At 42.8% G+C, this 16,392-nt stretch overlaps 1 protein-coding gene across 1 annotated transcript; it reads right to left on the bottom strand.

The window, feature by feature from the left end:
• Nucleotides 1-793: 793 nt before the first annotated feature.
• Nucleotides 794-16,127, bottom strand: LOC135102138 (fibrocystin-L-like). The gene is made up of 12 exons (XM_064006923.1): nucleotides 15,988-16,127; nucleotides 13,858-14,003; nucleotides 13,490-13,638; nucleotides 12,950-13,150; nucleotides 11,968-12,216; nucleotides 11,125-11,283; nucleotides 10,613-10,870; nucleotides 9,874-10,112; nucleotides 9,180-9,308; nucleotides 5,411-5,475; nucleotides 1,919-2,055; nucleotides 794-1,358 (listed from the first exon to the last, which is right to left on the bottom strand). The coding sequence occupies exons 2-11, from the start codon at nucleotides 13,928-13,930 to the stop codon at nucleotides 1,985-1,987; spliced, it is 1,593 nt and encodes a 530-aa protein (XP_063862993.1). The 5' UTR covers nucleotides 13,931-14,003; nucleotides 15,988-16,127; the 3' UTR covers nucleotides 794-1,358; nucleotides 1,919-1,984.
• Nucleotides 16,128-16,392: the final 265 nt, after the last annotated feature.

Here is a 16,392-nt window from a genome sequence, read left to right as displayed (position 1 = left end):
TTTGACCTGGTGAAAAGAGATATCAAAGATTGCTTTAATTCACCATAGTCTGAAGAATTGATGACTTCATCACTCAATTGATTGATTACTCTAAGTAGCAAATTTGATAATATATGGTGAAATTTAGTACTTGAAACAATGATCTTGGCAAGAACAAACTGTGATTCAATTATTGTAAACCAGCGTGTTACTGAAGTCTCATCAAAGGGTGGTGGTTTGACGGCAACACCTGCGGTCACGGAAGGAACACTATCCTGCGACGCACTAGATGTAAGTAGCGAACCCTCGTCCTGGTTCTGCATAGTTCCAAGGGCATAGATTCCAAACAGAACAAAGGTAAAATAATAGAGTACCTGGAGGACCAGCATATAGTCACTGTGTAGTTATAGTCTGCCACCAATCACCACAGTCCGTAGGCCGTCCCTGCCTCCACGATGATCACGTTATGTCTGGTCACTCCAGGGTCACCACATGTGGAGCGGGGATCGGTACGGAAACTTCCAGACAGGTGCCATGAGTTTATTTGCGAGTTTATTTGCGGGTGCTGTTCACAGGCGCAGTTAGATTCCTCAGACACGGTCACAGCAAATATACAACAACAGAGAGGCCCAAACTCCAGGTGGTGCTTAAATCACAATAAAGGAAAACCATTGCAGGCGTGTATGTGTGGTGTTTTTGGTAGGCGTCCAGTCAGCCGAATGCCGAGACTGTGGCAGTACCCAACGAAGTGTAAACCGCATTACTGGAACCTACCTCGAACTTCTAATGGTGTATCTATGTACTCCTATATGTGTGTGTGTGTGTGTGTGTGTGTGTGTGTGTGTGTGTGTGTGTGTGTGTGTGTGTGTGTGTGTGGCAAGGAGGGGGTGGGAATAACTCTGCATGACAGAAAGGTTTAAATGTGTGTGTGGAGGAAAGTGTGCATTAAAAAAATAAATAGGAATACAGAATGAGTGAAGAAGAGGATAATGAAGGATAAAGTAGAGGAGAAAGAATACAGCAAAGATGAAGAAAAAGATATTGAAAGATAAGATATGATAAGAAGGAAAAAGAATACACTGCAGGAGAAAAAATATGTAAATGAAGGATATAACATAAAAGTATAATGAAAGATAGAATAGAAGCAAAAAGAACACAGGAGGCATGAAGAAAAGAATATTACTGAAGGATGCGAGAGGAAAAAACACAGTGTAGGTGAGGAATAGATGTTGAGGGATGTAACAGATGGGTAATAAGGACAGTCATTCTCACCACATCCTTGACACCCTCCAACTGCTTCCATCGGAACAGATCAGTGCGCAGGGACCTGACCATGGGGTACTTCTTGGTGGCTAGATGTGAGGGGTACACCACCAGTCCTGTGTGGGAGAGAGATAATAAACTGCACTCGCAAATGTTTTGATCTCTTTTACCTCCAATACTTTCAGTTGCTATGGTGTTTTCTTGGTTCCAGAGATGGTTCAGCAAGCATTCTGTATCTTTAATAGTCTCTAGTGTGAGGTATTGGGGTTTTAAACAGTACATCAAAATGCAGTACATTTTATCCTGACTTCTGTAAGAATGTACATCAATATACAAGATTTTTCTGTATGAAAGAGGGACTCTGGCCAAGGCCAACAAAAAGGAGAGAGAGAGAGAGAGAGAGAGAGAGAGAGAGAGAGAGAGAGAGAGAGAGAGAGAGAGAGAGAGAGAGAGAGAGAGAGAGAGAGAGAGAGAGAGAGAGAGAGAGAGAGAGAGAGAGAGAGAGAGAGGAATAAAATAAAATAAAATAAATAAAAAAATGAAAAGGCTCACTGAGGTGCCAGTCTCTACATGACAGAGCCAAAAGAATTACTCTAAAGTTAAGAAGTGTCTTGTATAAGGAAGTACAGACACAGACAGGAGCTCCAGACTTTACCAAACTGACACCAATACTCACGTGGCAAAGAGGACTCCATGTACCAACCGGCAGGGACAACAGCAACCTTGGCTATGAGTTGCTGTCTCAAGTCTGATGCCTCAAATATGACGTTCTCAAAGGTGAGCATTGACACGGCCTCATCTGGTACATACAGCCTGACAAAGGGTCTGTTGTCAGTATTTGTATTGGGAAGATATGGATGGTGTTTATTTATTTGTGTATGTTTCTATGATGTTTTCATTTTATTTTATTTCTTTTTTATGCAGGAAGGACACCGGGCAAGGCTAACAACCCCCTTCGCCCCCTCCACCCCCCAAAAAAACACTTCATGCTGGTCCCTGAATAGGGTCCAAAGCGGTAGTCAAAACCTGAAGGATAAGTGTCTTGAAACCTCCCTCTTGAAGGGATTCAAGTCACAGGAAGTGGAAATACAGAAGCAGGCAGGGAGTTCCTGAGTTTACTAGAGGAAGGGATGAATAATTGAGAATATTGGATAACTCTTGCATTAGAGAGGTGGGCAGAATAGGAGTGAGAGAAAGAAGAAAGTCTTGTGCAGTGAGGCCGTGGGAGAAGGGGAGGCATACAGTTAGCAAGATCAGAAGAACAGTTAGCATGAAAATAGCAGAAGATAGCAAGAGATGTAATATGAGAAAGAGGCTGAAGACAGTCAGTTAGAGGAGAGGAGTTGATGAGACGAGAAGCTTTTGATTCCACACTGTCTAGAAGAGCAGTATGAGTGGAATCCCCTAGACATATGAAGCCTACATGGACAGATAAGGTCCCTGTACAGAGTTAGCAGCTGGGGGGGGGTAGGGGGAAGACTGGAGGACACATTCCAGAACATCTAACTTCATAGAAGCTGTTTTAGCTAGAGATGAGATGTGAAGTTTCCAGTTTATATTATAAGAAAAGGGCAGACTGAGGATGTTCAGTGTAGAAGAAGGGGACAGTGAGGAAGAGGGGATAGTTATCTGAAAGGATGTGTTGGGTTGATAGATGGAAGAATTGAGTTTTTGAGGCACTGAATAATACCAAGTTTGCTCTGCCCCAATCAGAAATTTTAGAGATCAGAACTCAGGTGTTCTGTGGCTACCCTGTGTGAACTCTTTACTTCCTGAAGGGTTGAACGTCTAGGAAAAGAATTTGAAAAGTGCAGGGTGGTATCATCAGTGTAGGAGTGGATAGGACAAGAAGTTTGGCTCAGAAGGTCATTGATGAATAATAAGAAGAGAGAGAGGGTGACAGGACAGGATCCTGAGGAACACCACTGTTAATAGATTTAAGAGAAGAACAATGACCGTCTACCACAGCAGCAATAGAACGGTCAGAAAGGAAACTTGAGATTAAGTTACAGAGAGAAGGATAGAAGCTATTGGAGGGTAGTCTGTAAATCAAAGCGTTGTGCCAGACTCTATCAAAAGCTTGTGATATGTCTAAGGCAAGAGCAAAAGTCTCACCAAGATCTTTAAAAAAAGGATGACCAAGTCGCAGTAAGGAAAACCAAAAGATCACCAGTAGAGCGGCTTTGATGGAACCATGTACTGGTGATCAGATAAAGGTTGTTAAGTGATAGATGTTTAAAGAATCATCCTGTTGAGAATAGATTCAAAAACTTTAGATATGTAGGAAATTAAAGCAATAGGACGGTAGTTTGAGGGATTAGAACAGTCACTCTTTTTAGGAACAGGCTGCATGTAGGCAAACTTCCAGCAAGAAGAAAAGGCAGATGTTGACAGACAGAACTGAAAGAGTTTGACTAGGCAAGGTGCTAGCATGGAGGCACAATTTCGGAGAACAATAGGAGGGACCCCATCAGGTCCATAAGCCTTCCGAAGGTTTAGGCCAGCAAGGGCATGGAAAACATAATTGCAAAGAATTTTAATAGGTAGCATGAAGTAGTCAGAGGATGGAGGAGAGGGAGGAACAAGCCCTGAATTGTCCAAGGTAGTGTTTTTAGCTAAGGTTTGAGCAAAGAGTTCAGCTTTAGAGATAGATGTGATAGCAATGGTGCCATCTGGTTGAAATAAAGGAGGGAAAGAAGAAGAAGCAAAGTTATTGGAGATGTTTTTGGCTAGATGCCAGAAGTCATGAGGGGAGTTAGATATTGAAAGATTTGGACACTTTCTATTAATGAATGAGTTTTTGGCTAGTTGTAGAACAGACTTACCATGGTTCCAGGCAAAAAATATAAAGCCCATGAGATTCTGATGATGGAAGGCTCAGGAACCTTTTGTGGGCCACCTCTCTATCATATATAGCATGAAAACAGGTTGTGTTAAACCAAGGTTTGGAAGGTTTAGTTCAAGAAAAGAGTGAGGAATATACGCCTCCATGCCAGACACTACCACCTCTGTTATGCAATCAGCACACAGAGATGAGTCTCTGACACAGAAGCAGTAGTCATTCCAAGAAAAATCAGCAAAATACCTTCTCTGGTTCCCCCAACCAGCAGGGGTAAAATGCCAGAGGCACTTCTGCTTATGGAATGCTGAGGAGAGATTGGAGCGATGGGACAAGCTACAAATATGAGATTGTGATGGGAGGAGCCCAACAGAGAAGAGGGTGACAGCATAAGCAGAAGGATTAGAGGTTATGAAAAGGTCAAGAATGTTGGGTGTATCTCCAAGACAGTTACGATTATGAGTAGAGTGTTGCACCAATTGATCTAGGTTGTGGAGGATGGCAAAGTTAAAGGCTAGTTCACCAGGAAGGGAGAGCAAAGCCAAAGTTGGTGGTGAACATTGAAGTCTCCAAGAATGGAGATCTCTGCAAAAGGGAAGAGACCCAAAATGTGCTCCACTTTGGAAGTAGTCAAAGAATTTCTTATAGTCAGAGGAGTGAGGTGAGAGGTATACAGCACAGATAAATTTAGCTTGAGAGTGACTCTTGTCATAGGCAGATGGTGGAAAACTTGAAAAATTCAATAGTGTGGGCACAAGAGCAGGTTAAGTTGTTGCACACATAAATGCAACATCCAGCTTTGGAGTGAAAATGAGGATAGAGAAAGTATGAGAGAATAGAAATGGGGTTAATGTCAGTTGCCTCAGACACCTGTGTTTCAGTGAGGAAGATTGAAAATTAGATCTAAGACTGCGAATGATGCAGAAGTTAATGAAGAAAAAATTGAGGGGGATGTCAAGACACTTAGGGTCAATACCAGAAGAGCAGTTCGACCTGGGGATGTTTGTGGTCCCCTCCCCAGATGGGGACTTCAAGGCTGGTGTAGGAGTTGTCATGATAATTTTGAATTTTGAGTGAAGGGTGTGTGTGTAATTAGGTGCTTGTAGTTTTGTGTGAAGGAAGAGAGTTGTCTTTAAAGGGCAGGCTATGACTTCCACCTTGTATAGGAAGACACAAAGAGAACTGCTCAGTGAGATCATAGCTGGATTTAATGATAAGTTCACAGCACTCCCTGATCCAGTGCTTTAGACTTCACTGGGAGTAATCATTTCAGCAGATGTCTACTACCTCCTCCTTGTAATATTCTCTTCTGTTTCTCAGTTGGCATACCTCTGAATAACCTCAAAGTGTCCCTCAGCAGTCTTTGCCAGCAGTTCATCCACAAATGTCTGGCCCTAAGGAGGAGAGAGAAGAGGCTCAGGAAAGAAAATACAGTACAGATGCAATTTCTCTCAACTCCTGCCCTTTCTTATGGAAGGATAACAGATGAGGTATAATTTTACTTCCTTCATCTATCTATTTATCTACGAGTATATACCAGGCCACCAATCCCAGACAAAAGCACCACTCACTCACATACACATCACTCACACTCTTAGGCCCATCAGTCTCTGGTGGGAAGGAACAGTCTTGTGGACCACCCTACAACACCCTAGCAACCATACTTATAAAACTCTGCTATGGTTACATCCTAGCTAGTAAGGGAACTTGAATTATGGGACTTGAGTGCTAAGTGACTGTCCTAGCAGGGGACTCTGTTAAGTTACTGTCTTAAGGTGCTAACACCACTACCGGCTGACATAAGCAGACATGTAGTGCTTTTTGATGAATCTTGCATGAAACGGCTGATAATGAGTAAAAATGATATGTATAATAAAACAAATATATTCATTTAATTGTTCTCAACAATAATCTGACTAGTTTAAGCTTAATTATTGAAGGTATTTATTTACCACTGTTGTCATTTTGTCAAAACAACAATCAGGTGGTGCCAACTTTGACTGCACACCAAGGTGGTGCATGCATCACTGTGTTACTGATGACCCTGCTGGTGGTCTGCTGTGAGAGCCCCAAGTCATCCACACTGATGTGTTACATCTTGCCTGTTGTGAAGTACCACAGAGTGCATCTCAGGGGAGAGAGCCTTATTTCTTGAAATTGGTCTCTTCAGTATTTCCCACACAAAATCAATCACAATGATCCCAGTACAGACCAGCCGATATGTCTTCAGCTCAGTCATCCAACTCATTCAGGACTTCCTTCTTGTCATGAAAAGTCTGTCGCTGCTGCTGGCAGTGTCAGTGGAGTTAATCTAGCACAGCCTTGCTTGCTGATAGGATGCAATCTTAAAGGCAGGTTCACACTGGCTGTGATGCTACACTAGCTATACGATGCGTATGATGCAAAGCTGTGTAGCTTCCAGTCATTACTGCTTGTTGCTCCCCTAGGAAGAAAAGGTGCAAACTGTTTGCTATGGAACAACTTATAGAAGAACTACAGAAATACCCCTGGTTGTATGTTGGTCTTGCTAGATTTATTTCATGCACTCAATTTCTTTTTCTTTGCCACAGCTAGAAGCAGTAGTTCCTCCTCAAGAGACCACAGAGCAATGTCTCCCATGATGCTGCAGATGCACTGAGCTACTGAGTGATGTGACAATTGATGCAAGCACTGTCTGACAGCACAGCATCATTTACGGTGTGAATACTCACGTGGCAAATATCGCATCGCCAGCGTCAGGCTATAGGATTGCACAGCCAGTGTAGCATTGCAGCCTAGGTGAACCCATCTTTTATGATGCATCTTGGGGACTTTAGACGGTATCTTTCAGAATTTAAGTGGCAAGTTCCACCATTTTGAGGATGTAAAACGATGATTTAATGTTTAAGCAGTAATTTAGTGATAATGCATATGGTCCCAGGAGGTTTGGCTTAACAAAATGTAAACTTACAAGACTGTGGTCTGCTTTTGGTAAGGTTTTTTTGAAACTGTTAACCGATAAACATGATTTATTTTTACTTACGGTAGCTATGATGCCTATTTAAGTGTGTACAAATTGTAGGATGATAGATAAAAAAATAAGAGGAAGAAAAGTTAATATATAAATTTCTATATTTATACAATTTTTAACTCATAACTCCTTAAAACTAAATCAACTCATTATTATCTAAAAATTATCAATAACAAAAGTAATTACTGCTAAATCAATTTTATGCACATTCTACACAAAGATGTTTTTATAGTAGGGAAAAGAAATATATTAGTGTGTGACTTTCAACGTAACTTAGAAAATGTGTACTTATGCATATGAAAAATATATCTTAATGAAATAAATAAAAATCTTTACATAAAATCTGTGAGCAATGCGGACATACACAACAAAAAAAGTAAATAGCACATAAAACTAATGATGAAGTATCACTTTAAAGAAGAAAGGCTTACATTTGAGAAGTGTGATTTATTGCATCATCAGTCAACCCCTGCAACACACTCCATATCTGTGTGAATTGGGGTGTTCCTCTGCTTCCCCCTGCAGGGTGTGTCCATGGCTGCATCTCTGGCCTTCAGGTACTCCTCCAGTGTAGTGACAAACTCAGTACCAAGATAGTCTGAGTGTGTGTCCATGGCTGCATCTCCGGCCTTCAGGTACTCCTCCAGTGTAATGATAAACTCAGCTCCAAGAGTGTCTGTGAAGCCACTTGACAAGCAGCCTACATTGTAATTGCAGACACCCGTCAGAATTGGGAAGTTCACTGTCCTGTCTGAAGTATTCCAATGCTTGGAACAATTCTCCACACTCATGAATGCAGGTGTTCATTGCAGGTCATGCCTTTGAGGCATCTCATCATCTTTTCATCTGACGTCAGATGATGCATCAAATGATACATCACAATTCATCACATCACCACTGTCAGGTTTGAAAACAGCTGATCTACTTTTTTCTATTACAATTTTTTTTTTTACTCACAGCAAGGCCTGTAATGCACTAAGCATACTGAAGGTATGTGGTGGTGGTAGCTGGCTAAGTCACAGAAGTATGTATTTCCTGGGTCATGGCATTCTGTCATAGTCTTCACAGAAGATAGTAACACAATTTCTCTCATAAATTTTATGAGTTGTGTGGGTGGTCTGACACCAGCGTGGCAGTACACACATGCCCTGTCCTCACCTTAGGCCAACTGAGTACTGACTCATTATCAAGTAACTACTGCCCCACTCCCTCCCTTCCCACCACTTAGGGATAACATGCCACACATCTGAAGAAAGTCTTAAAAAATCACGCACACACAAAAAAAAAAACAGATACAGTATATGAAAAATAGGAAAACATAAGGAGTACCACAAGGTGTAACCTAAAGCCTGAGTGTAAACAAGTCACACCCCAGACACACGGCTCAAACTTTGGCAGATTGTTGCCAAAGTGCTGGATGATTTTTCAGCGTGCACAGCCCAATTTTGCTTTTTTGCATACATTTTCATTAAAAAAATGTGGATTACAGTCCCTTAATTAACTTGGTAATTTCTGTCCATCTCCTCACCTTGAAAGCCTCACCATCAAACATTAAGCCAGAATTTTTGTAAACAAACTGAATGAATGTATCATGATAACATAAATAATATTGCTTTATTACTCCATACATATATGCAAAAAATAAACTTGATTTGATAATTCCTGTCTACCCCACCTTTAAAGTCTTGTCATCCAAGTACTGGGCCAGAGTCCTTGTCAATAAACTGAACACCTCTTGATAACAGAATGAATATTGTTTTATTACTCTATCCAAAAAAATTTAACTTGATTTCTGTCCATTTCCTCACCTTCAATGCCTTGCCATCAAACTACAACCCAGAATCTTTGTCAACAAACTGAACACCTCATGATAACAATAATAGAAATGATAGTTTTATTACTTAAAAAAAAAATAAAAATAAATAAAAAAAAAATCCTGTCTGTCTCCTCACCTTGAAAGACTTGTCATCCAGCACCAAGCCAGAGTCCTTGTCAACAAACTGAACACATCATGTTAACAAAGATTATACTGTTTTGTTACTCTTTATATGCAACATTTAAGGCAATCATGCCTGTCTGTCTCCTCACCTTGAAGGCCTGGCCATCCAGCACCAAGCCAGAGTCCTCGTCAACAAATTGAACAGTGATGGCGATGGGCTGTCGGCCTGCACTATGCTGGGCTGCTGCAGAACCATTGCTGCACTCATCTGTGTTGAGCTGGGGGAAGGCCAAAAGAAGAAATCACTTATGCACTGAGGGGAGACCAAAAGATGACCAGCTATTAGATCACTTATGTGACTCCAATAGCAAATAGTAAATACTGAGATCCTTTTCTCTCCTTTTTGGCATGTCAGACTTGAGGTTTTCAGTCTAGGCCTAATCCCTAGAGACTTCCATTAATGTACCCTGATTAAGTTAAATTTAAGAGATAGGAAGGAATTGGTTCTTAAATAGAGTGGTGGATGAATGGAATGGACTCAGTAATGAGGCTGTTAATTCTGATTCTTTTGTGAGCTTTAAAATAAGATTACACAGGTTTAAGAATGAGGATGATAGGTGGAAATAGGTAGGCATGTTTTGTACAGGGACTGGCATGTATAGGCCTGATGGCTTCTTACAGCTTCACTTATTTTCTTATTCTTCTGTTCTTACACCAGACACTTATCCTTTGGATGGTCCTTTTGACCTCTCTTTAGGGGCTGGCACTCTCATTGGACTTTTTTTTGCACTTTTTGTTGCCCTTGACCAGTCCCCCTCTTACATAAAAAAGAATTGTACCTACCTGAAGGTCTCCACCAGGGTGGCAGTGAGGGCTGGAGCATAGCTGGGGTAGGTGATGGTGAAAGAGAGGTTGTACCCTTCCCCGGGCTTGCTGACAGACAGGTCAGTAAAGGTGGCAGTGCTGTTCCTGTAGGGAACTGTGGTGGTGCCAATGACGATGGCACCTGGCGGACCTCCTGACAAACTAGCTGTGACCTGCCAGGGATCACTCTTGTGGCCCAGGTCACTGATGGGTGCACCCTGAGGAGAGGATGAGAGAGAGAGAGAGAGAGAGAGAGAGAGAGAGAGAGAGAGAGAGAGAGAGAGAGAGAGAGAGAGAGAGAGAGAGAGAGAGAGAGAGAGAGAGAGAGAGAGAGAGAGAGAGAGAGAGAGAGAGAGAGAGAGAGAGAGAGAGAGAGAGAGAGAGAGAGAGAGAATAATTATTGGTGGATCTTTGAGTCCTTTCATGAGAAACAAAAAGGCCTGAAGGTTTATTACACACACACACACACACACACACACACACACACACACACACACACACACACACACACACACACACACACACACACAAAGACACACACAAGGACTGAATGAATACAGAGATGGGATAAGGAGTGTAGCCCAGCCCCTGTATACCACAAGTAGACAAACAAAGGTGATGGTGGCAAGAAATGTACATAAACTGATGGATGAATAAAGATGGAGACAGAACCAGAGATGTGTAGCTCAGGTCCTGTATACTACAACTACAGACACACCTCTTTATCCAGTACAGTGACAGACGGCTGCATTTCAAACACTGTGTACTGCACCACACTGCTGGGCACACCACTCAGCACCAATATACTGGATGGCTCAGCATACTCTGTCACTGCCAGGCTCTCCTTGATCTTCTCTGCCGCCTCCTTCTCCTGCTGCTTGTAGAACGGTTCGACATCTGGAATGACAACAGTGCCTTCCTCCTCTGTGGCTTTTGGAGGGGCTTCCTTGGGTGGTGGCTCGATGGGGTCACTCACCTGAGGAAGAGAGGTGGGGACTGGAGGAACACACTATCTCTGTTAATGATTCAGCTGTTGACAAAGTGCAGGAGGACATGATTCAAGGCAGTAAAGGGGCAGAGAACAGTGTCATTTTACCAAGAGGAGTTACAGGAGGGAGAGGTGATTCAAGTTAGAAAAGGGGCAAAGAACAGTGTCTGCCTTAAGAGAAGGCACTGGAGGAAGAGATAACATAAGATCACAAAGGAACAGAGAGCAGAGATTCACTTTACCGAGAGAGAGGCACAGTTGCTGCACGATCTGTCCTGGAATCTATTGATGGCCTTTTCCAGACTCTGCACCAGCTTCTCATAGGGAATCACCTCCCCGCCAGTTGCTCCCTTCTCCCCCTCACCATTCAGGCTTGTAGTTGGAATGCTGGCCACCTCAGCCTAAACAAATTTAAGCTGTATTCTTAAACATTTTGTTCTCTTTGGTAATTATTTTCATATATAATGAATAGTAAGAATCTCATAGGCAATTTTGCCACAGTCCTTGTTAAACTACCACTATCTATCTATCTATATACCAGGCTGGCAATCTCACACAGGATGGCCCAGAAAAAGCATCACACACTCCTGCACACATCACTCACACTCTTAGCTCCATTAGCACCTAGTAGAAAAGGACAGTCTTGTGGACTGCTACATCCCAGGAGCTTAGGCACAGCACAGCTGTCCACATACTTCCACAGCAAGGCATCACAGCATAAACTGGTTTAATTCTGCCCTTTCATGGTGAGATCATTCCCTATCACAAGAGTAATAAAAATTACCTTGAAAATCCAGACAAATTCCATTAGATCTACAATTAGTTGAAACTCCCAAACCTTTAAGAACAAGTCTTGCATGTTGAGCTACTAGCAAGGGAGACCAGGCAGCCCAGACAGCCAAACCAAACACAGCCACACGCAACATAGCCACAAACAACATGGTCACACACAACACACAGACCCAACAAAGCCAGACTCATCACAGCCACACCAAACACAGCTGCACCCACCACAGTCGGACTCAACATAGACCAGACCCACCAACACACATCCTCACCATCACTTCAGCCAACACTATACCCACCTCCAGCCTTCCCTGCAGTCTCTTGGAGTCCTCCCACATAACACTGATGACCCTGATGTTGTCTGGGGATACCTCAAACAGGTTGGCCAGATTCAACACAAGGTTCTGCTCATAAAACTCATCTTCCTTCACCATGAGGCCACTGGTGAGGGTGATCACGAGTGTGGTCTTGATGTCAAGGACATGGCCTCCGCGCAGCACCACATGGACCAGCTTGGCACTACGCTGGAAGTAATTGGTCCCTACTACCTGCAGGGGAGGGTCTGGGTGAGCTGGAGAGATGGCAATAGGAACAGGCATGCCACAACAGTGTTTCCCTTGCTTAAAATTATCAAGGAGAGCTATGACAAAACTGACAAGGAGAGACATGACAAGACTGATAGGAAGGCATGACAAAACTGACAGGAAGAGGCATGACAAAACTGACAGGGAGAGACATGACAAGACTGACAGGAAGGCATGACAAAACTGACAGAGAGGCATGACAAAACTGATAGGGAGAGACATGACAAGACTGACAGGAAGGCATGACAAAACTGAGAGAGGCATGACAAAACTGATAGGGAGAGACATGACAAGACTGACAGGAAGGCATGACAAAACTGACAGAGAGGCATGACAAAACTGACAGAGAGGCATGACAAAACTGATAGGGAGAGACATGACAAGACTGACAGGAAGGCATGACAAAACTGACAGGGAGAGGCATGACAAAACTGACTGGAAGAGGCAAGGCTGAGTTGTTGTTCTGTTACCCTAAACTAGCAGGGAGAGACAAGGCAGAGCAGTTGTTCCTTTGCCCCAAACTGACAGGGAGAGGCAGGGCAAAGTACAGAGTTCCAGTGCCTCAAACAATACAACACAACACAGCCATTCCTTACATTCCCTACACAACACAACACACAGTCATTCTTTACATTCCCAACACAACACAACCATCCCTTACATTCCAAACACAACACAGCACACAGTCATCCCTTACATTGTTCAGTGTGGGAAGGAAAGCCTGAGGGTGGGTGGGGTCCTCAGGCAACAGCTGGTAGCCAGCTGCAGAGATATTAAGGTTGGCTGGGGGAACAAAGACACTATCCACATAGATGTCATAACGCTGAGGCTTTGGGAAGAAGATGCGTAGGACAACAGCCTCGGAGGATGGACTGTGTGGCAGGTGCAGACACAGCACCTGAGGATGTGATGTGAGTGGAGGATCAGTGTGGTGAGGTTAGGTTAAAGATGCAGCACCTGAAGCAGTAAGTGATTAGATTAGGTTAGATTAGGCTGGGTTAGTGTTGGGTGAGGTTGTGCTGGGTCAGTGTGGCTTAAGTGAGGTTAGGCTGGGTTGAATGATGTTAAGTTATGTGTCAAAAAGATTGGTGTGAATTGCCTGCTGTTTATCTCCAATTACTATTATTATTATACTGCTGAAAATTACTACAACTACTACTACCACTGCTGCAATCACTGTCTACTACTACTATTACCATTCCAACCACTGCAACTACTACAAGCACCATAGCAGTACCTGAGGGGGCGTGCTGGTCATGGCCATCTCATATGTCATTCCGGTCGCCACAACTGAGAAGAAGGTTGAGATTCGCTCCTGACACATGTAGCCAGCACACCAGCCTCTGTCCATTGGTCCACTGAGGAGGTCCACGTACCCACTGGGGCCTGGAGAGGAGGAGGAGGAGGAGGAGGAGGAGGAGGAGGAGGAGGAGGAGGAGGAGGAGGAGGAGGAGGAGGAGGAGGAGGAGGCGGCATTAATGACACTTACAAAAAATCCCAAGTGGAATTGACAATCTGGTAAATAGATTTAAAGGAACAAGATAAAAGTCTGGCACATCGACAGATTTATGGGGACAAGAGGAGAAGGTGACTTGTATTGCTCACCAGGGTTGGCAATGAGGGCAATGGGGGAGAGGCGCCGCACCTCTGTGTCTGTGTCTATGCTCTCAATGATCATGAGGCAGCAACGCAGCGAGAAGCACTTCCATGCCACGATGGAACCACAGCACAGGAAGCATCACGGACAATGCCTGTGGGATGAGACAAAAGGAGAGTATGGGGAGTGGTAAGGGATCTCAAACAACAATAAGTCTTTAGTTTCTTAAGTGCCTGGTTTGGGTGCAGTGTGCGTGCAAGTGTGTGTTGTAGAGCTGTGTGGATATCTGACACACACACACACACACACACACACACACACACACACACACACACACACACACACACACACACACACACACAGGAAAAGTACAAGGAGACCTACATAGAACTATAAAAAGGGGGAAGATATGATAAAAAAAAGCAATAAGGAATAGGATTTGTGGGTGATTATCCAGGACACACTGTCACCAGAGAAGCACATGTGGGAATTTTGGCCACGCATAGAAGATTTTTAGTAACATTAGAGAGGCTTTTACCTACATGGACATGAATATGACGAAAAAAATAATTACAACCATGATTATGCCCTGAGTTAGAGTACGCTGCAGCAACTGAGGAAACTGGAAAGAATGCAGAGGACAGCAGCAAAGATGGTGCCAGAATTGAAGGAAAAGACTTATGAGGAGTGACTGTAAGAATGAGATTAATAACACTGGAAGAGAGAAGAGAAAGGGGAGACTTAATAACAGTGTGCAAATCAATAAACAGTATGGAAAAGTTAGAACGACAAGTTTTGGAGATACATGTAAATAAGGGAACAAGATGTAGAAGAGGACATACAAAAAGATTAAGAAGAGTAAATGTCTCAGTGACATCAAGAAATATAGTTTCCTATACCAAAGCACTGATCTCTGGAATAGTTTAAGCTGTAATAGTTTTACAGTTGCTAGTGTAAGCAAATTTAAAGAGAAACTGGATAACTGCAGCTATGGAGACAGGTCAAATGACATCAGGACCATAGGGGCTCAAGCATCACCTCCCCAAATATGGAGTTACATACATCAAAAGAATTAGCAACTCTTCCTCTGTCCAGCTATGACATTTGCAACACTGTTTTTCAGCTTCCATATGGTTGAAGGTCCTGAAGTAGCAAATGGAGTCACAACAACTTATTGATATGGGATTCAAGTGTTGTGTGGGCTGGTTGAACTAAGGGGTGCATTCATTCAAGACCAGCCAGGCTCAAGCCCAGCGAGAGGGAGCCAGCCAGTGGGAGTGTGTGATGCACAGTGCATAACCATCTCTTGCTCAATAAGTGTTTTTCTCCAGAAGAAACACGTCACCCGGAGTCAATCACTGCACTGCTTACTACCCCTCCTCACGCTTCCTCACACAGTCCTGCCCAAACCTCCTTCATACCCAATCTTTACCTGTGACTAACCAGTGCCACCTGTTAATCCTTTGTCTCACTATTATTACTAACTCATGACTTCCTCTAACATAACATTCATTCACCCTTCAATGTGTTGCTTTCTTTTAAGTAACTAATGTACTGCAGTACCAATACTAGTATTTACTATTTTTTCAAAACTCTGAGTCTATTATACTTTTTATTCATGTAGTTTATTGTATAATTATTATTATTATTATTATTATTATTATTATTATTATTATTATTATTATTATTACTATTGTCATACTATTTTTTTTTTTTTTGTGATATCAGGAAGATGTTAATAATTTCATTATTTACTTCAGGTAAAACATTTTATTAAGGTTCAAATTCCAGGTCATGCAAAAATATATACACAAACTTAAAGGGAGGAGTTATATTTTACATGCCAGTGTGCATATGCAACTTATGAATTTTTTAAATTTTAGGTAAAAAAATTTTGAAGACCAGGGTTTTTATTTGAAACTTAGTTGAAATTTATATCTTTCTTAGAAGTGGTGTTATTGTTGATAAACTTTGGATACAGTTTTCTCAATTTAAAAAAAAATGGCACTTGAGTCTCTATGGTCCTGATGCCCTCAAATGAGCTTTAGCTCATATCCTGTACAATACAACTAGGTAAATACAGCTAGGTAAATATGCACATACACACACACACACGCACACACACACACACACTGTACCTTTATTCGGAAACTTGTCAGCTGCCTCAATCTGGGATCCGTCAGGATTCTGTCTGATTGGAAGAGGAATGCGGTAATCTCCAATGCCCCTCCGAGGATCTCTGTCCCACTCCCAGTCAGCCTGAGAGATTCCTGTGGCATCCTTTTCACCTGCAGAGAGAGAGAGAGAGAGAGAGAGAGAGAGAGAGAGAGAGAGAGAGAGAGAGAGAGAGAGAGAGAGAGAGAGAGAGAGAGAGAGAGAGAGAGAGGAGAGAGAGAGAGAGGAGAGAGAGAGAGAGAGAGAGCGAGCGAGCGAGCGAGCGAGCGAGCGAGCGAGCGAGCGAGGAGAGAGAGAGAGAGAGAGAGAGAGAGAGAGAGAGAGAGAGAGAGAGAGAGAGAGAGAGAGAGAGAGAGAGAGAGAGAGAG

The sequence above is a fragment of the Scylla paramamosain genome, chromosome 7, assembly GCF_035594125.1.
Source record: "Scylla paramamosain isolate STU-SP2022 chromosome 7, ASM3559412v1, whole genome shotgun sequence".
Lineage (NCBI taxonomy): Eukaryota > Metazoa > Arthropoda > Malacostraca > Decapoda > Portunidae > Scylla > Scylla paramamosain.
Note: the sequence above shows the minus strand (reverse complement) of the source record. Positions and strands in the feature narration are given on the sequence as shown.

Coding starts and splice junctions, on each gene's coding strand:
- LOC135102138 (XM_064006923.1), bottom strand. CDS start 13,930: ATGATCATTGAGAGCATAGACACAGACACAGAGGTGCGGCGCCTCTCC. Junction 9,309..9,873: donor ACCCTGGTGGAGACCTTCAG/GTAGGTACAATT, acceptor GCCTTCCCCCAG/CTCAACACAGATGAGTGCAG. Junction 2,056..5,410: donor CACTTTGAGGTTATTCAGAG/GTATGCCAACTG, acceptor ACCCTTTGTCAG/GCTGTATGTACCAGATGAGG.